The sequence below is a fragment of the Crinia signifera genome, chromosome 5 (genome assembly GCF_055691185.1).
Source record: "Crinia signifera chromosome 5, ASM5569118v1, whole genome shotgun sequence".
NCBI classification, from domain to species: Eukaryota; Metazoa; Chordata; class Amphibia; order Anura; family Myobatrachidae; genus Crinia; species Crinia signifera.
The window spans coordinates 84,331,115-84,351,850 of record NC_139221.1 but is presented as its reverse complement, the minus strand read 5'-3'; the positions used below and the strand labels follow the sequence as shown (position 1 = coordinate 84,351,850).

The window sequence follows — 20,736 nt, the reverse complement described above, 5'->3', positions numbered from 1 at the left end:
AGATTGTCAACCATAGCCAGATTAACCCCTTCAGTGGTGTTTTTTTTTTTTTAAGTAGCGCTCCCTAAAAAAAACCCACCACTCTGTCTCCCGGAACCAGGCAGCACCGCTGAACACTGTCAGCCGCTGCCCGGCCCCCGGCAACCCAGCATGACGTTGTAGTCATGTCGCAGACTCGCACACAGCCGGGGGAGAGAAGGCGCGGCCGAGCAGCCGGTGCCAGGCAGCGCTGAAGCTGAGTTCGTCGATCAGCTCTGCGGTGCTGCTGGCGCTTAGCAGCAGCAATCCCGAGAATGTTCCATGTTTGCCAGTCCGGGCACTGAAGTATAGCCCGTAAAATTCCCGGGATTACCAATGAGGGGTTAAGGGGGGACTCGGGGCATACTGTAACCCGGACTCCCCTCTCTCAGGGACGTAACTAGAACTTTGTGGGTCCCATAGCAAAAATGTTAAGGGGCCCCTTAACTCAGGTCTTCACCAGAGTCTGTATGGCCAATGCTCCACCTCCCCTGTGCAGTGGATCCCTCCATTGTACAGCACTCTGGTCGTTATAGGTAGAATCACACACATTGATTCCCTTTCTTACCCTCTCATGGTGAATTTGACCTCACACAGCTGGGAGCTGGTTTCAGTCAGACTTGATCACCTTCACTCTCATTTTCAGCATCTTAATGTATTTCACCTCAGCCTTTCAGATAATGGCTGCTGATTTCGGCAGCATCACAGCAGGGTAAACAGTGGGTTATCGACAGCTCCTCCTGTGGCCAATTTTGTGCCACCCTACTGTCCTCACTCACTGCTCCTGACCTGGCCACTCCCACTGCTGCTGACTAACAGCTGTATGAGCTGCCTGATCACCATCAAGTCAGGTGACACAGCTGCAAAACTGCACTGGCCGATTATCGATATATATCTTGCCTTGCGTATTGGCAGCAATGCACGGGCGCAATGCCTGGTTGCAATCATGTCCTGCTAGTTTTTTGTGTTCGCTGGCCGTACGCATGATGATTGACAAGTGTTGGCGTGTGGGTACCGACCGTTTCAAGAAAATCACAGCGTGTGTCGAACAAAATGCTGTGATCTTCAGGGAAAATGCAGGCATGCCAAAGCCTGTTAGGGGAGGGTGTGTGGTGTCAGTAGTAGGCTGAATATGTCTGTATTAATTGCAGCCACAGAGTAACCCCTGGGCTATGGCGGCTGCAATGACTGGTACCCAGTGTAAAAATCATTTGATGATGAGCAGCTTCCGACAGCATTTCGACATTTTCATTCGGGTGCTAACGGATGTGCAGCTGTACAATACATTCGAACAGAGAGCACATTCATTTGCAAGGCTGGATTTCACTGGAACGGGGCAGAGGCTAAACTGATCACTATCAGGTTATCTTGTCTGGGGACTGTTTTTTTAAGACATTCAGTTAGTGGAGCCGCTCTTGTGGCGAAATATCGAATGAAACTGCGATAACATCCCACCAGACGAGAACTGTCCTAAGTTGTGCCTTACATTTAGGTTTAGACCAGGTGAGGACTGCTTATACCTTACTATGCTATGGTTTAACCTGTCCTCTGCCCACTGCGTACCCCAACTTGGCTTCTACCATACCAATGGCACATTTCTTAGGGTTGGCGGTAAACCCGTGTGTACGTATTGAGTTTAAAACGGCTTCTAACTTTGGTAGGTGTGACTCCCAGTCAGCTGAAAATAACGATGTCATCTAATTATGCAGCTGCATAATCCGTGTGGGGCCGTAGCAACTTCTTCATAGCTCTCTGGAAGGCTGCTGGGGCACCCTGTAAACCAAATAGGAACACTTTATACTGGAATAAGCCCTCTGGGGTAGAGAAGACTGTTATTGCCTTAGCAGCTACATTTTTTACCAACTCATCAACCCAGGGCATAGGGTAAGAATCAACCCGGGCACAATTGATTTAGTTTATGGAAGTCACCTTAAAACACCTAAAGGCTTAGGTACTAAGACAATTGGATTTTTCCACTCACTGGTGGATTCCTCAATTACCCCTAGGGGTAACATATCTTCCACCTCTTGCTTTACCGCTGCCCACTTTGCTCCTGGTATGCGATATGGTCTTTGTTTAATGACCACCCCGGGTGGAGTCACCATATCATGTTGGATGATCTGTGTCTTTCCCAGATTGCCAGAAGACACATCTTTGTAGCGCTTCACAAGTTTAAGATCTTGTTTTTCTCGTGACACTGACCTCTTTATCATTTGCTTAAGGGATTGATTAAACCTTTCTACCAGGCCATCTGTTTGACAGCGATACACTGAGGTGATATACAGATCTACTTATAGCAACCGGCATAAATCCTTCATGAGTTTAGAAACAAAAGGTGTAGAGATGGAGCTGCCATCAGGCTGGCGGGCGGAAGCTCCACCTGACAGGGACACACGAGCGTCTCACTCGCTCATGCGTCCCCGTCAACAAGACGGTGGGGAGCAATTTCCCTGACTATCTCCGCTTGAGGGCAGGCTAGGGCAGAGCCAAATGGAGGGCTGTTACAGCCTCTGACAGAAACGGCTGCTGGAGGGGATGGCGATTGGCAATATCGCCAGCAGCCACTCTAATGAGAACAGCTCCATCTGTACCTTAGTCCATTAATACCTCTTTTGGTATTCCTAAGTAGGTATACATGGTTAGTAGCTCTCTGGCAATGGTGCCAGATTTCATATCACGCCGTGGTGTAGCCTCCGGGTACCTGGTGGCATAATCAACTATCACCATTATGTATCGGCGCCCTCGAGCAGACTTTTCCATTGGCCCATCAGATCCATACCAATCTGCTCAAAAGGTACTGAAATGATAGGGAGGTGTACCAGTGGAGCCCTAAACTCTGTCCGGCACACTGGGCATGCCTGACAATACAGTTGGAGCTCCTCTCTTCTGTGCCTGGCCATCGCCAGATGCCTCCTGCTGGCGAGAGCCAGCGGAGAGGGACTCCATCCGACTGGGAGGTGGGACCCTGCCCATCTCCACTTCAGGGAGACGGGCAGGGTTGGGAAGGGGGCGGGGAGGTGGCAGCAGGCGTCGGAATGGTGTGGTGAGGCGGCAGGGACCCAGGGGGAGCTCCATCAGGATGGGGTGTGCACGTGCCCCCTTCCGACAGCTGGTGGCTGGCAGTAGAAACGTCAGCCCCTGCAAAGTTTAGACCAGCTCCATCTGTACCTCTTAACGGACACATAGATGCCGGGCCAAAAAACCTTAACCGGATGTATTGGTGTTTTCTCCTCCCCCAGATGGCCACCCCGCAAATGTGTATGTGCAACTTCTAATACCAACTGCTCCATTTTTCGGGGAACGAAGATCTGACTTACCCTTTTCCCTTGTAAAGCAGAAACACCATATAGAAAATAATTTTTCAGTACAAAACATGGCACACCCTCTGATAGTAAAGCATCAATTACCCTTCCATTAATACTTTTACAGTCTCAAAGGAGTGTATCAAATTGCTGTCATCGCAGTGATCTCTCCCAAAGTCCAGCAGTGATATCTCTCACCAACTAGGTTCCATTGGGCCACAGACTCAGTCTCCTGGGGTGGTTCAGCACCAGCTGCAGCTCTCCTGGATACCAGACTTTGGTAGTCTCTAGCCCCTGATTTGCTTCAGTGGCTGATGGTTTTTTAGTTCCAGGTAACCAGCACCTGCAGCAATGGAAAGTCACAGCCCAGGATCAATGGATAAGGTGGTCTGGAGGTCTCCGTCGCTACAACCTTAAATGGTCAGGGGTAAGTAAACACATGGGCACTCCACAACATCACCATGGATACACAACACCCTGACAGGCAAGACCTTGTCCTCAAAAAACGCGTTTCGCCGCGCTCAGGGCGGCTTTTTCAATTCTGAATAGTTTTTTGAGGATCCAACAACCTCTGGCTGAGGACCGTAGAGATCTACAAGTTACCATTGATTACAACCTCCAAATTGCCTCTACATCACAGTATTGTCAGCACAGGTGCCGGACTGGTGAGCACACTAACAGCCCAGTCCCGCAGTCACCCTGAAATAGGAGTACACAGAGAGATCTAATGCGCGCAGCCGCTGTGACCGGTCAAACTCCAGCAGACACTCGGCCCACTGACCATTGACACAGCTTGGAGATAGATAGGTGCCGCAAGGTGTCAGCAGGCTCCGTGCACTTCAAGTGGCTGACCCGCCGAATCATATTACTGATGACGGACTGATACCATCGGAGGAAGCCAGTGAGTAACCCATCTGTGTACGCTCTCATCCCCCCTGTTCTGGACTATATTCCTTAACGGAGTGCCACAAGTTGCCCCCATCATTTTCAAACAGGGGCGCACAGGTGTAATCATTATACACCTAACCACACTCACCGTGAGGTCTAAAATCCCCCTTCCCCCCTGCCAACTGCTGGGACACTCTGTTCACACTTGGGACTGACAGCAAGGTGCTGTAACATTGTGCAATATTCCTGCACCCCCTGTGACCAGTATTGATAATTATTAAGGCCTCCAATATAAGCACTTAATGTTGTGGTAATTACTTGTACCCTTTTTATCTTGCATGCATGCAATCAATTGATTTTATTTTGTTGATGAATTGTTATTAAATAGTAATTTCATGTGTACAAATGGCGCCTAGTGTTTTTTTCCCTGTACATATCCTGACCTGCCTTTATTCAGCTTTCCCACCGGCAGGTACCACTCAATCACCACTGCTAACTGCTCAAATGTCTGGGGGTCAGCCTGAAGGGCCCACTGCTGCACCGAGCGTTCTCCACCAATTGTGACAAGGATAACACACATGGGGACTGAGATGAAGACTCTGTTCTTTATTTTTTAAATATAGGTCACAGCATAGCAGATTAATTCCAAAGGCAAGCGTGGTTACAGGCAGTAGAATATAGCATATAGGTAATCCCAGCATAACAGAGTCTTGCAAGGGCTCCAATAATAGTTCCTACCACAGCCCACATCCTGGCCTATCGCTTGGGCGGCTAATCCACCATCAAGAGCAAGATCACTCTGCCCTGGAAACCCTTAGATCAGGAAATCCCAGATGCTGCTGATTACACACCTGGCTTATACTACTACTCCAAAACCTGGTATGGATCCTCCCCATTACTTCCATGTGGAGAGATGCTGTCTCTTCCACAGAAGGAACGGGGTAAATGTTGGGCTGTCAAGCGGTCAACCAGCAGCACCTGATACAATGCCAGATTCAACCGACAAATGTTCAAATCAGTCAGACATGTTGGAAGATTTTTCACTCCCGACCTGTTAATCAGAGCCGATCGCTGTTGTGTGAATTTGCCAGGCCGAAAATTTGCACGCATGCGCAAGGTCAAAAAGTGATAAAACTCAGCTATTACTTTTTTGCAATCCCCTCGCAACTTAAATGACAGGAAGCCGACGTTTGTGGGTGGTAATCTGCCATATTTTGGGAGTGTCATAACAAAACACAGGCATGCCCAAGTGTTTTAAGAGAGGGTGTGTGATGTCATCTCTGATTAGCCTGTCGCAGAGTTGTGGAAGGGTCAGAGTTATGCACACTTGCACAGACTGGGAAAATCCTTAGATGATGAAGGAGCTGTGTATGGATTTGCAGCTGGCTGGCGAACGACAATATTTTCACAAGTCATTCTCAGACTTGCACAGGGTGGATTTTCACTCTATCTGATAACAGACTTCTACAAATTCACACAGCAGCATTCAGGTCTGAATAAGGCTCAATGTTCTGATGTCTTCTGGTAATGGGTGTCTTTTTAATAAAGTCGCTTTCTGTGGCTTTTGCATAATTTGCACAGCTGTATAAAGATGCAGCGGTGGTGCCATTAGTGTCCACCTCTGAATTGGCCTTCTAGTGTGGTATCCAAATGAACCCATGGGATGATCCAGTTGTCCAAATGTATCTGCATGTTTACCTGGCCCAGCTGCAATTGTTACCACTAAAGCTCATTCAAGTCCGGTTGGTTGTCTGCCCTGTCATGCTCCAGAGTTTTAAAACCACTTACTTATGTAAGCCATGTTGAATCCAGTCACCTGACAAAAGGCTGTACCTGGACCAGCTGACAAAAGCATCCAGTCACCCAACGCACAGGCCTTTAAGTTCCATTTCCTGACTGCCTCAAATTGGCAGTAAAATGTTGCTTCTGTTGAAGTTAACACTCAGTACTGTCTTCCTGGCTCCAGACTGTGTGATGCAGGGAGGTCCAGCTTCCAGATTCCAGTTGGTAATTGTCACCACGTATCCAGCCTCCAGATCCATTCTGGAAACAAAGGTTCTTGTCTCAAGAAACAACTGTACAATAAAGTTCTAAAATTCAGTGCATGCCTTCAGGCAATCCATTTCCAAGCCACCAACATCATTCTCCAGTGCTAACATACAGCACCACTATCAATCAGCTCCTGTCAGACATTTTTCAAACACTGCTGTGATCGTGGTTACTCCTACATTTGCCATCACTATAGGGGCATGTTCAGCTCTCTGTGAGATGCTGGCCATGCCCCCAGCCTCTATGTCTCCAATGAATAGACAGTGTGCGCATGGGCACAGCAATCTATTTACCTGGTTTCCAAATGCCACTGCTCACTGTGGGTCATTACTGCCCTGGTTGGGACAGCGGGACAGTTATTTAAAAAAAAATAGATAGTTTGGAGGTATGTCATCATATTTGTGACATCATATGATACAACGCACAAATAAGAAGGAAATAGCGATTAAATCGCACCTGAAGAGCCTCACCTTCATGTTGACTCCATCTTATTTTCACTAGAAAGTGGGTGAAATGTGGGAGAGGGGACAAGGGAACCTCTCAGGATTCAGGAAAGTTGTCCACTATGCTATATACTGTATACTTGCAAACTGTACATGCTGTCAAACATCGTGGAGGGAAAAGAAAGAGGTGATCGGAAAGCAAATGCTGAGGGAAAGAGAAACAGATTTTAAGATGCAAAGGGTACAAAGAGGATAATGAAAAGGAAACAATTAAGAGTAAAATGGAGGATGGTAGCATAGCAGATGAGGACTTCCGGGTTAATGACCTGGGAGTCCTTCTGCCAATCATGGCAGTCATCCATCACATGGGCAAGGTGCAGGTGACATTGGGAGGGATCCTATTTGATCCCTCTCTGGAAAGTCTGTGACAAGAAGCCCATATGCTTCTATTAGACTTATATTTTGCAGGAATAAGTTTCAGAAAGTTTCACTTTTTTGGAGGTTTGACCACATTTTTTAAGGATTGTGCATCCCGAGAAATTAGAGAGAAAGAGAAGGACAAGAGAGTGCCTCTCCCTGTAACCCTCTCTCTGTCACTCACTGCTTGCCATACTCTTCTTGTCACCCACTGCCTCTCTCTTTCCCCCACTTATTCACCCTCTGCCTTTTACTGTTACCCTCTCTCTGTCACCTTCTGCCTCTCCCTGTTAATCCTTCAGTGTCACCTACTTTTTGTCATCCTCTACCCATCACCATCTTACCATCACCCACTGCCTCCCTTTCTCCCACTCTCCTTCAACCTCTTCCTCTCACTATTATGCTCTCCCTGCCAGATCTTCCTGTTACCCTCTACCTGTTCCCATCAATTACTGCCTCGCCCCATCACATACTGCCTCTCCCTTACACTCACTCTCTGTAACTCTCTCCCTGTCACCCACTGCTTGTCACCCTCTCTTGATCACCTTCTGCCTCTCCCTGTCACCGTCTTCCGGTTACCAACTGCTTCTCCATGTCCACCTCACTCTGTCACCCTTTCCCCATTACCATCTAACTCTCTGTGCAACCCTATTCCTGTCCACCATTGCCTCTCCCTGTCACCCTCTGCTTGTCATCCTCTCCCCATCACTCTCTGATTCTCCATGTTACCCTTTCCCTGTCACCAACTGTTTGTCACCATCTCATCGTCAGCCACTGCCTCTCTTTCCTCCTCCCTTTTACCATCTCCCTGTCAGCCTTTGCCTTTCTCTGTCATCTTCTTCTTGTCAATATCTCTTCATCATCCTCTGATTCTCCCTGCCACCCTCTTCTATCATTCATTGCTCCTCCCTGTGACACTTAACCTGTCATCCTCTCCCCATCACCCTCTGCCTCTCCATACCACCCTGTCACCTACTGCTACTCCCTTCCTCTGCTGGTCACCCTTTCTCTTTCGAATGAGAGGTAAAAGGGATAACTTACGCAAAAATATTTCCCAGATGGTAAATAGATGGACCACCATCTGGGAAATATTTTTGCATAAGTTATCCCTTTTACCACTCACTAGAGCATATACCAACATTTCCATTTTTCAGTATCAGGAGTTAACACATGATTGCAGAGATTGCTGCTCTTCCTCCTTTGCTCAGGGTGGTATTTCTACCTACCCTTTCTCTTTCACCCTCTGTGTCTCTCTCCCCATCACTTTCTGCCTCTTCATGTTTACCTTTCCCTGTCAACATCTGTTTGTCATCCTCCCACCATCAGCCACTGCTTTCCTTTTTCCACCTTATTATCCTCTCCCTGCAAGCCTCTCCCTCTCTCTGATATGCTCTCCTTGTCACTCTCTCTTCATCATCCTCTGCCCCACCCTGCCACCTTCTCCCGGTCACACACTGCTCCTGCCTGTCACACTCACCCTATCATCCTCTCACTGTCACCCTCTGACTATCCATGCCACCTTGTCACCCAATGATTCTCCTTGTCATCCTCTGCTTGTCATCCTCTACACTTTCTCTCTCTCTTTCTCCCCATCACTCTCTGACTCTTCATGCCCTTCCCTGTCACCAACTGTTTGTCATTCTCTCACCATCAGCCACTGCATCTCTATGCTCCTCCCTATTACCCTCTCCCTGTCAGCCTCTTCCTCTTACACTCTCCCTGTCACTCTCTGTTTGCCATGCTCTCTTCATCATCTTCTCCCTTCCCCTGCCAACCTCGCCCTGTAACCAACTACTCCCCCCTGTGACCCTCATCCTCTCCCTATTCCCATCACCCTATGCCTCTCTGTGCCACCCTGTCACCCAATGCTTCTCTCTGTCATCCTCTGCATGCTACCATTTCCCCATCATCCTCTCTCTCTCTCCCTGTCACTCTTCTTTGTTACCCTGTTACCCTCTCCCTGTCACCCACTGCTTTGCACCCTCTCTCCATGCCAAGTGCCATAATGTGAACTTGGGGTGGCAGAAGAGAGAGCATATTTGAGTACCAGGGCACACCACTCACAAGTTCCACCACTAGTTATGCTTGTTATCACACAGGCATTTAAATATGTCCAATCAGTTGAGATGTCAGTCACTGGTCGTGTAACATATCTGTAGATGGCTGATATATTGCTCAGTGTGTATATCAGGGCTGGGCAATTGCGGCCCTCCAGATGTTGATGAACTACACATACCAGCATGCCTTGCATCAGTTTCAGCATGGCCACATAGCAAAACTAATGCAAAGCCTCTCGGTCCTTAAAACAATAAATCAGCCGCACACAGATGGTAGAAATGAATACAATGTGCAAAATATGTATATATATATTGATATGAATAGACAGAATATTAAGAACAAAACATCAGGTTAGAAAAGGGACATACGCTTCCTGGCCATGACTGTTCATGTCTTTGTGTAAAATGACAATATAATAATGCATTTAATGGGCACAGGCTGTAATTCAAATCTACCTCACTTATTTTGTCAAAATGCAGATTATAATAAGTCCTATTATCCTGGTACTAAGGTAAAAAGTTACATTACTCCCACACAATTGCTATTATGCCTGTGCAGTTGTAGATTCTAGATAAATCTATATTATTATTCATGAAGTTTATTTGCAGCTATCACATACAGAACCTGCATGATATATGATTATATGTATAGCATAATATACATTACTCCTTCAGAGGTTGGGGTTAAACCAGTGTCAAACTGGGGCATGAAAGTACCACTGGAGGAATGGAGTCTATCACTCCATTCCTCCAGTGGTACTTTCATGCCCCAGTTTGACACTGTTTAACCCCAACCTCTGAACGAGTATGTTTAGGCCCATGTTAAGGGGGTTTCAGGCCCATGTTTAGGGATGTGCTCATGTGGACAAATGTTGTCTCTGCCACACTATATATTTATTTTATTTATACCCTTTTCAGTATAACCACACTATATATTTAGTAAATACTGATTGTCATTGCATGATAATGTATCTGATCAATAACAGCAATACCCTTAAGCAAATACACCCTAGTCCTGGGCAGTATAATGTAACATATTTATAATGCATATCGTGAGGGGCTTCGCCCCATTAGAAGTAGAAATATATGTGAGATATTTGTGTAAAGGAGGTGTGTTTGGAGATTTGTTGGTGGTGTAGTGGTATGGGGTGGTGGGTAGTACTTACAGTTGGGTGGGGTAGAGTTGTGTTCTGCGGCAGGCGGTCCGGTCAAGTTGCGGTTCCGCTCCGTGCCGCTTCCTCACACACCACTACACAGGCGGCGGCGGGTGGCGGTGGCACGCCGTGTGCAGCTGGGGGTGTCACGCAGGGGCTGCCAGTGGTCACTGCAGGTCGTATGGCTTATGTTGGTGATCCGAGCGGGTGTGGGGGAACATGCCTTGCACGTGTGGCCAGTAAGGGGCGTGGAGGGTGTGCCGGTACAGAGTGCTATGGTGTGGGGGGGGGGCGGGGTGTGCAGCCGTGGGGTGGGGTTTGGGGGGTGGTTGGGCGGACATGGGGAGTAGTGGGCGAGGAGGGGGCGGGAGCTTGCTGTGTAGGACGTAGGCTGTGTAGAACGTGGTAACGCTGGTTCTGCAGTGTGGATAACGGGCCTATCAATCACCCGTGGAACCCCGCCCACCGTTAGCTACACTGCTTTTGAGTGACGGATCTGGCTAAATATATAAGAGATGCACAGCCTGGAACATGATCCCTAGAGGAACTGACAAACTTTATGACAATGTGTTACATAGTTACATAGTTACATAGTAGGTAAGGCTGAAAAAAGACTTGCGTCCATCTAGTTCAACCTGGTATAGATATCCATTGCTGATTTGGTTGGTTCTGGTATTTTACAGACAAATTATATTTCTTATTTGTACCCATGGATGTTTTTCTCCAGTAAATGTTTGTCCAACTTTGCCTTGAACGCATTTAATGAGCCAGCCGTTACCACCTCTCTGGGAAGAGAGTTCCAGAGTTTGACTGTTCTGACCGTAAAGAAATTCTTTCTACTAGCTGAATGAAATCTTTTTTCTTCTAATCTATACTCATGCCCTCGCGTCCTAGATTCCTTTCTAGTAGAAAATAGGGTGTGTGACAGTTCCTTATATTGGCCCTTGATATACTTGTACATGTTGAGCATGTCCCCCCTTAAACGTCTCTTTTCTAATGTAAATAGTCCCAAATTGCTTAATCTCTCCCCGTAGCTTAAATTCTCCATTCCCCTAATAAGCTTTGTTGCTCGCCTTTGGACTTTTTCTAATTCTATGATGTCCTTTTTATAGTGTGGGGCCCAGAACTGTACTCCGTACTCTAGGTGAGGTCTCACCAATGCTTTATATAGTGGCATAATTACCCTTGAGTCCCTAGTTTCCATTCCCCTCTTAATACATGCCAGAATTTTGTTGGCCTTTTTTGTAGCTACATTACAATGGGCACTACATCCTAGATTGCTGTCTATTTGGACTCCTAGATCCTTTTCAAGTATGGAATTACCCAGTTCCTCTCCGCTAAGGTTGTAACTTGCACACTGGTTGTGTCTCCCAAGGTGCATAACCTTACATTTATCTACATTGAACCTCATCTTCCATTTTTTTGCCCACTCATCTAGAATTGCAAGATCATTTTGAAGCATGGTGACATCTTCTGGTGATTTGATGACTTTGCTAAGTTTTGTATCGTCCGCAAAGATGGATACATTGCTGAGTAACCCTATCCCAATATCGTTAATAAAAATGTTAAACAAAATGGGCCCCAAAACCGAACCCTGGGGCACTCCACTTAGTACCGGTATCATATCTGATACGGCACCATTCACAACCACTCTTTGTTCTCTATTACATAGCCAATTCCCTACCCATCTGCAGATATTTTCACCCAATCCTAGGTTCTCCATTTTATTAATCAATCTCTTGTGTGGGACAGTATCAAATGCTTTAGCAAAATCTAGGAAAATCACATCTACAGCATTTCCATTATCGAGGTTTTTGCTAACCTCTTCATAGAACCCTAGTAGATTAGTTTGGCATGAACGATTTTTCACGAACCCATGTTGGTTAGTACTGAGTAGAAGGTGATGATCTAAATATTCCTGGATACCATCCCTTAAAAATCCTTCAAATAGTTTACCCACAATTGATGTTAAACTAACGGGTCTGTAATTAGCGGGATCTTCCTTTTTTCCTTTTTTGAATATTGGCACTTCCTCTGCTATTCTCCAATCTTTTGGTACTATACCTGACGATAGTGACTTGCTAAAGATATAATGTAGGGGGGTAGCTAGTTCATCCCTTAATTCCATTAATACCCTTGGATGAATCCCATCTGGCCCTGGTGACTTATTTGTTTTGAGTTTGCTTAGCCTCAGTATTAATTCTTTCGGCGTGAAATCCACAATGAGATCTGGCTTATTTGTCCCGTTTGTGGTAAATGTTCGTTCCACAGTCTGCTCTCCCTTAGTAAATACTGATGAGAAGAACTCATTTAACAGTTTTGCTTTTCCCTTGTCCTCAGTAACACTTTTTCCACTAGTATCAGTTAATGGGCCTATGTTTTCCTTAATTAAACGTTTACTATTTATGTATTTAAAAAAATTCTTTGGGTTGTTTTTGCTTTCAGTGGCTATGCACTCTTCATATAATATTTTAGCTGCTTTGATTACCCCTTTACAAGTTTTGTTTGATTCTTTGTATTTTGCGAATGCCTCCTCATTCAAGTTATTTTTATAGAATTTAAAGGCTCTGGTTTTATTGTTGATAGCTGACCTTACTTCTTTGTCCAACCATGGTGGCTTTTTTTTGTTGAATTTACCTCTTATAGTGGCCTGAAACTAGTAGGGGTCTTCTATGTGTCTTCTGTTCTAACTGCCAATAGTCTAATGAAGGCTCCTTTATTCACAGTATGTCAGTGTGTGTTATAAGAAACTCTGTCTTTCCTGCTCTAGCTGATTGTGACACACATGATGGGAGAGCTGGGAATGGCCATGTATGTTGCTGATGCAGCAGGCCACGTCATAGAAACAGTAACACCAGGAAGAAAGAAAGAAGAACCGGCAACAAAGTTTAGTACCAGAGGAGGATCACATAAAGGTACAGTAGGTTTCATGCAGAACAAACGTTTTGATTGTAAATTTACAAAGAAGTAGAAATCAGTGTATTTTCCAGAAATAACTACATTTCCCATTTTTACTTTTCTGACAGATTCTGAGTCACTTTCAATTATATTGCACAATTCCATAGCAATGTTATTCTAAGATCTAACCAGTGCTCGAAATGCAAATTTATAAGTGGGGGTATGGAAATCCATCTCTCCTCAGCAAGGATTGGCTGGCGTGCAGGCCTACAAGGGGGACCAGATACAGCCGTCCTGGCTCAACTCCCTGCTCCCGTCCCAGCGTTGCTGCCACAAATGGAGAGTGACACATCTCCAAACAATATCGCTGCTGTTTGAGCGTTGGGATCTCACACTCGATCCCAGCGCTGGTACATTCTATACACAGGCAAAACCAAAATGGCGACGGGAAGTGCCGATGTTTCATACCGCCGTATACCACCCACTTTAAGCACTGATCCTAACACAATGGGCGTAATTCAGACCTGATCACAGGACAAATTTGTTTTCAAAATGTGCAAAACCATTTTGTATTGCAGATGGGGCAGATGTAACATGTGCAGAGGGAGTTAGATTTGGGTGAAGTGTGTTCAAACTGATATCTAAATTGCAGTGTAAGAATAAAGCAGCCAGTATTTACCCTTCACAGAAACAAAATAACTCACACAAATCTAACTCTCTGCACGTTACATCTGCTCCACCTGCAGTGCACATGGTTTTGCCCATTTGAGAAAGACTTTGCATTATAGTATGATTAAGTCTGAATCAGGACTACAAAGTGTTTTATATTGCATGTTAAACCATGTTTTTCAGTTACTTAGTCTGCTTTCTTTACATCTTTATAGGCCAACGCGCTAAAAAGGAAGCTGAAAAAGGTAAGAGACCTACAGTAGGCCTGATTCAGGTTGATTCGGTCCCCGGCATATTTGCGCCGGTGACCAATGTTGTGGCTCTATGCATGCATATAGGCGAATATATGCATGGGCAAGGCCGCAGACGTTCGGTGACTATCACAGTCACCGTTTGCACAAGGTGGGGCAAACAGGGGGTTGGAGCTTGGGGACGCCCTGAGTTTTCTGGGCGTGCCCACAAAAATGGTTTGTGCACCCAGAAAAATGCTGGGCATCTCCATGCAAATGCAGGCTCAAAGCCAATTGCTGGTTTGCTAGGAAGAAACCTACATAAAAAAAATAATCTGGGTTGTTGCCGGGTCCCATCTTTGAAAAATAACTCAGATCCATTGAGCAGGAATTCGAACCAGGTACTGTAGCTACCAGGGTCGGACCCAGGAAATGGTACAGTGTAAATCGTGATCTGGGTAATCCGACATGGGTCCTGATAAAAGTCTATTGAAAGCCACTGGCGGTTTTGGAGACAATGTAATCTTAAAGTCCCAGCAGAGGAAAAAACTGCCACTAACCTGGGTCCAACCTGCAGTGAATGTTCTCAAAATGTTCTCAGTTACCCAGGTTGCTAACAAGTAACAAGTACTGTACCCTGTACTGCTGAAATAACTGTTCTGTTAATATAAAAGATGATTGAAACTGGTGCGCTCATCACAGTGAATGTCTACTTTGCCATAGCACAAAGGCCCTTATTCTGATCTGTGCGGATATTCCCGCATTCTTACGGAGCGGTCCGCACGCCACGGTGTTTTGCCGCATGCGGCCATCGTCCGTAGAAACGCCCACGTGTCCTCCGCATTCGGACGGACTCACTCTTTAAGAACAGGGCGTGTTTACGGACGACATACAAACCATGCGTGTGCGGGAGAAACACTCCGATTCGGCACGGTATTACAGAGTATTACAGAGTATGCTCGGGAATACCGCATCCGAACGGGAGCCAAGCGGTGCTACCGCCCGTAAGCGGAGTATTTACGCCAAACAACCCACTATTATATATCTTCTGTATTGCTAGTATTAATATTCTGTCATGTCCATTGTTAGCAGTTTGAAAGTGTCTGACAAGTACAGCATATGTGGAGGACTAGTAAGGTTTCCTTGAAGCAGCAATGGTTTCAATTAAAGCACTGACAAGCGGCCTATTAGTGAGTAATGAGTAAAGGAGTAGATTCTATTGGGTTCAGGTGTTAATGGTTGTAGTCATTAGGCGTACGTTCGCCTACCGCATGAACGAGTGGTGTCCGCAAAGCAATAGTACACTTGTGGACACCGCACATTTCTGCCCTTTTTGATCGCGTGCATTCGGAGTGGTTTCCGAATGTACGCCCCCCAACATAAGTGTACTCCCCCGTGTCCGCCCATGTTTCCGCCCCGTTTTGCCCACTTTGAAACTACGCCCATGTGTCATTCCGCATGACGCCCATAATACGCCCCTATTTCCCGACTGATAGCGGTGAACAGTTTTGGACGGGATTTGCCCGAACTGGTACCGAGTCAAGGCGTGGCACATGCGCGTAGCGTTCTCCACGCATGCGCAGACGCCGTAAAGACGCGATCCGTAAGTACGCGGTAAAGTCCGCGTCAATCAGAATAAGGGCCAAAAAGAGGTGTCTGATCTCTCAACAAATGGTGCTTAGCAAAAACTATGTTATTAACATGTATACTGTATGTATCTAATCAGATGTGCCAGTGCCTTGTAGAGAAAATTGTTATTGTGGAATTTGAAGGAGGCTGTTGAGATAAATAGCTTCATAAATATAGTATATGCTTTAATAATTTAAATATTTGCTAACTTCATCTATGCTAGGGCAGTTGTTGATATCTGGAGTGGAGCACCAATAGTGTGTTCTGGGCAACTGGAAACCCTTCCTAGAGCCTTAAAATGACTTAAAAACAGGATGAATAAGGTCTTAAAGACTAATAGGAACCTCCTTACCCTTTGACCAGTGGCGTAAGTTCGTCCCAGTTACCCGGATGCAGAATATATATTGGTGCCCTCCACACACATACACCCCCTTATATAATATATGTATGCACGTGTGTATGCATATTATGCTTAAAATAAGAGAGTGTGATATCTATGGTCCTGCTGGGAGGGGGAGTCAGCCACATAAGCTATACCAACGGCTTTTAATTAACTGATTCAAACTTGCAGGGGAGGAGAGGTGCCCCTTGGGAGCAGGAGCCCAGAGGCAGATTGCCTCCCAGAATTAAACCTATGCCTGCATGTTTTTGTCCTTCTCTGTTATTGTCATTGATTTGTAATGCAAGGAAGATGTTTCAGTTAGTGAAACTGCTGTAATAGAGTGGGGACCATACTGTGGCCCTTATTCTGATCGGTGTGGATATTCCCGCATTCTTACGGTGCGGTCCGCACGCCACGGTGTTTTGCCGCGTGCGGCCATCGTCCGTAGAAACGCCCACGTGTCCTCCGCATTCGGACGGACTCACTCTTTAAGAACAGGGCGTGTTTACGGACGACATACAAACCATGCGTGTGCGGGAGAAACACTCCGATTCGGCACGGTATTACAGAGTATTACAGAGTATGCTCGGGAATACCGCATCCGAACGGGAGCCAAGCGGTGCTACCGCACGTAAGCGGAGTATTTACGCCAAACAACCCACTATGAAGTATCTTCTGCTATACATCACATGACCCACTTATTCAATTACCTATCCTCATAAAAAACAGCTTATTTGGAATTGGAATCAATGTGTGTGGTTTCATGAGTACATGTCTAATACACATGTGTATTGCTAGTATTAATATTCTGTCATGTCCATTGTTAGCAGTTTGAAAGTGTCTGACAAGTACAGCATATGTGGGGGACTAGTAAGGTTTCCTTGAAGCAGCAATGGTTTCAATTAAAGCACTGACAAGCGGCCTATTAGTGAGTAATGAGTAAAGGAGTAGATTCTATTGGGTTCAGGTGTTAATGGTTGTAGTCATTAGGCGTACGTTCGCCTAGCGCATGAACGAGTGGTGTCCGCAAAGCAATAGTACACTTGTGGACACCGCACATTTCTGCCCTTTTTGATCGCGTGCATTCGGAGTGGTTTCCGAATGTACGCCCCCCAACATAAGTGTACTCCCCCGTGTCCGCCCATGTTTCCGCCCCGTTTTGCCCACTTTGAAACTACGCCCATGTGTCATTCCGCATGACGCCCATAATACGCCCCTATTTCCCGAATGATAGCGGTGAACAGTTCTGGACGGGATCTGGCCGAACTGGTACCGAGTTAAGGCGTGGCACATGCGCGTTGCGTTCTCCACGCATGCGCAGACGCCGTAAACACGCGATCCGAAAGTATGCGGTAAAGTCCGCGTCAATCAGAATAAGGGCCAGAGTGATTTGTTTCTGTGTGTACTGTACCCCATAGGGTACCAGTGTAATGGACTGTAAATAAAATAGCAAGCCATAAAATCCAGAAAAAAAGTGGGATATAATTGGGTAATGGCTCCAGAAAATATTTTAGAACTGCTATAGTATGTTAGTGACAGTGATATTTTTGCTGTTTTTTTATCTGTTCCCTGCTCATTGTGGCACAATGATGAGTAGTAGAAACAGAATTTGGAAAACTTGGGTCTTCATCTCGTGCTGCCTCTCTGGTGACCTGCTTCCCTTGACACAATATACATGTGAATACCTTGATATATTTGTTTCCGAGACATACTATTACCCCATTGTGGTTCCCATACACAAGGTCTTTCAAAGATATATGAACAATCAACCACCAGTAATTTTGCCACCATTGTTTTTAATAATTCCGTGTTAATTTTGTATATATTTGTTTTTGCAGTATCATGCTATTGGATATATTATGTCAATTAAGACTATGGGCCAGATGCAAAAGTGACAAAATGGAGAGGGATAAACTACCAACCAATCAGTGTCTGCCTGATATTTTTTAAACACAGTCTGTGATTTGGCAGCCAGGAGCTGGTTGGCTGGCTGTTTATCACTCTCCATTTTATCACTTTTGAAGCTTAGTGCATCTGGCCCTATGTTTGGCTAAAAACATGCTTTGTAATGCATATCAAAAAAATTAATATGTTTTAAATTTAAAAAAAAATGTCAATAAGAGTGCCCCAACAAAAAGAGTCATCCTGTGGCTCTCCTTTCTTACGACACATATTTTTGCTGTTGACAGACTTGGTGAGACCTCATGTGGAAGAGATCATCGCAGTAGAGGAGACACCAGGTCCTGATGAGATCCCAATTGTGGACGAACCAGATGAAGATGTAGAACAATGCCATGAGCCAGCCAATAAGGGGCAACAGTTGTAGCATCTGATTTGCATATCTGAGCTTGTGGTGTACACATTTTCGTATATATATATATATATCTCTTATATAAATAGTAGTTTATTTGCAGTTTTAGAGAAAAAAATGTTGTGTTGAAGGTAATAAAATATACTCTCTGGGGGAAATGTACTAAGATGGCAGTTCTATTTCACATGAGATGTTGCTTTGAGCAACCAATCAGATACTATCTATTATCTTCTAGAATGTGCTAGATAAACATAGGCATGCGCACAGGGGGTGCCAGGGGTGCACAGGCACCTCCTAATGACCGGCACCCCCCGCACAATTGCAGCACCTCTAATGACTGTCAGCGACAGTGCCCCCTCCCACGGCTGGCTAGCAGTACCAGTGCTGGCCTGGCTGCATTGGCTGGGCTCCTTCAGCACTAGTTTTTTTAAAGGGGGCGTGGCCACGGAGGTCCGTGATTAGGCCACGCCCCTGACATGTCCTGTGCTCGGGTGGAGAGTGGAAACCGACTAGTGAAGCTGCAGCCTACCTAATGTGTGCAGAGACTGGGGACAAGTGAATAAGGTTGTGTGTGACATACTGTATACTGTGAGGGAGTAGTGAGCTGTGTGTGATAATGCAGTGAGGGGAAGTGAGGGGAACAAGGGGCCTGATTCAGGATCGTTCTCTAAGTAGCAATCTTTTGCTGCTTAGCAAGTGGAACACTGCCTGCCGAACCCCTGTATAATGTGAATAGGGTCAGTTTGTGCTGTGTAATGTGAATATTGATCACTACGGACATGTGTAATGGGAACGCCCAGTAGGCGTGATGAACCCCCCCTCCAACGGTGCACCCCCTAAGGAAATGGGCTGCGCACGCCTATGTAGATAAATAAGTTGATTCTTATTGGTTGCTCATAACAACATCCTTTGTTACCTAGAACTCTTACCTTAGTAAATTTCCCCCTGTGTGTTGCTTTCTGTATGTGCAGGATGATACTGATGCTATATAAACATGCAATCTGCCCCTAACTACTAGCGCCTTGTGTCACACGTCTTGTCTTCACTTGCGACATACAATAAGCTCTTTCCAAAAACAGCAAATGTCACCAACCATTTCTACATGCTGTCATCCAAGGTCTGAAGCTTTTTTACAATATTTTCTTCTTTTATACCGATCACAGTGATACCACCAATATGGGGAAAAACTGGGATCACAGATTGAAGCAGAAAGTAAGATGGAGTCAGAAATATAACTTCACCTATGTCAGTACCAGCTAAGAGTGCAGGATAATGGCTTAAAATGCCCATAAAACGGGGATGCGGTCAGTATGCTGATGTATGCTGACGTTCAATACACTGATCCCAGTTGCCATCAGAACATCGGCACCAGACACCAGACACCAACAACCAACACCAGAATACCGAGAGTATACATCCCGATCAGCATTCAACCAGGGAATAGGTTTGGGCATTACTGGGGTGAATGCAGGGTGGGATAGGATTAGGTTACAGGGAGGGGGAATTATAAATTTACAAGCAGGGTTTAGAGTTGGGCTGTGGGCCTGAGGGGATTAGGTTTAGGCTTCGAGGTACGGAGGCTCAGGCACTAGCTGGGAGGGTTAGAGTCAGGCTGTGTGTTACTGGGATCCGGGATTCTATGTATTGTGATGCCAGGCTTCAAATCCTTTCTTGGGGTATATACATTTTGGGTGTTAGTATTTAGAACATGTATATTTTGCACTGGGTCGTTGTTGGAAGTAGCGATTGAAGACCTTACAGACAACACATACAATTTAAATGCACCCAAACACTGTTCCCAGAGTATAAAATAATGTTCTAAAAGTATTTATGTTCCTTTTATTATCACAGTGTCTCAATATTTAGACTACAGTATTCGCTATTGTAGCAACATATGGTATGCTGTGAGTAATAATGTATAGGAGTGTGAATTGTATTGTAGGTCTTATTATTATACGCTACATAACAGATAACACATGAATAACAGATGTCCACTAGTATTTCTGAGTGTTCTGATCCAGAGTATAAAGAGATTTCTCACAATTGAATGTGTTCTTTTATCTGGCACAATCATAATATTTGGTAAGTGTATCATGTGCTGTGGGAGAATTCATGGAACTGGAAATCCAGGCTATTATTAGGCTGTACATCATGCAGTACAGATAACAGACTACAAGAATCGCGAGGTGATGGACTACGGGCGCTGCTGGCTGAACTGACAGGTGACCCAGGCAGCATTGAGTGCTGAGCTGGTCCCGCTCCGTGCATATCTAATGAACGGGGACCCAT

At 45.5% G+C, this 20,736-nt stretch overlaps 1 protein-coding gene across 1 annotated transcript in view; it reads left to right on the top strand.

Annotated features, from left to right (window-relative positions):
* The window catches only part of MYOM1 (myomesin 1), a 126,350-nt gene extending 107,858 nt beyond the window's left edge, over window positions 1–18,492 (top strand). The window contains exons 38-39 of the mRNA XM_083145139.1: window positions 13,099–13,243; window positions 18,326–18,492. Of these exons, the coding sequence (XP_083001265.1) occupies window positions 13,099–13,243; window positions 18,326–18,462 (282 nt within the window). The 3' untranslated portion in view covers window positions 18,463–18,492. The remainder of the gene's footprint in view (window positions 1–13,098; window positions 13,244–18,325) is intronic.
* The last annotated feature ends 2,244 nt before the right edge of the window (window positions 18,493–20,736 follow it).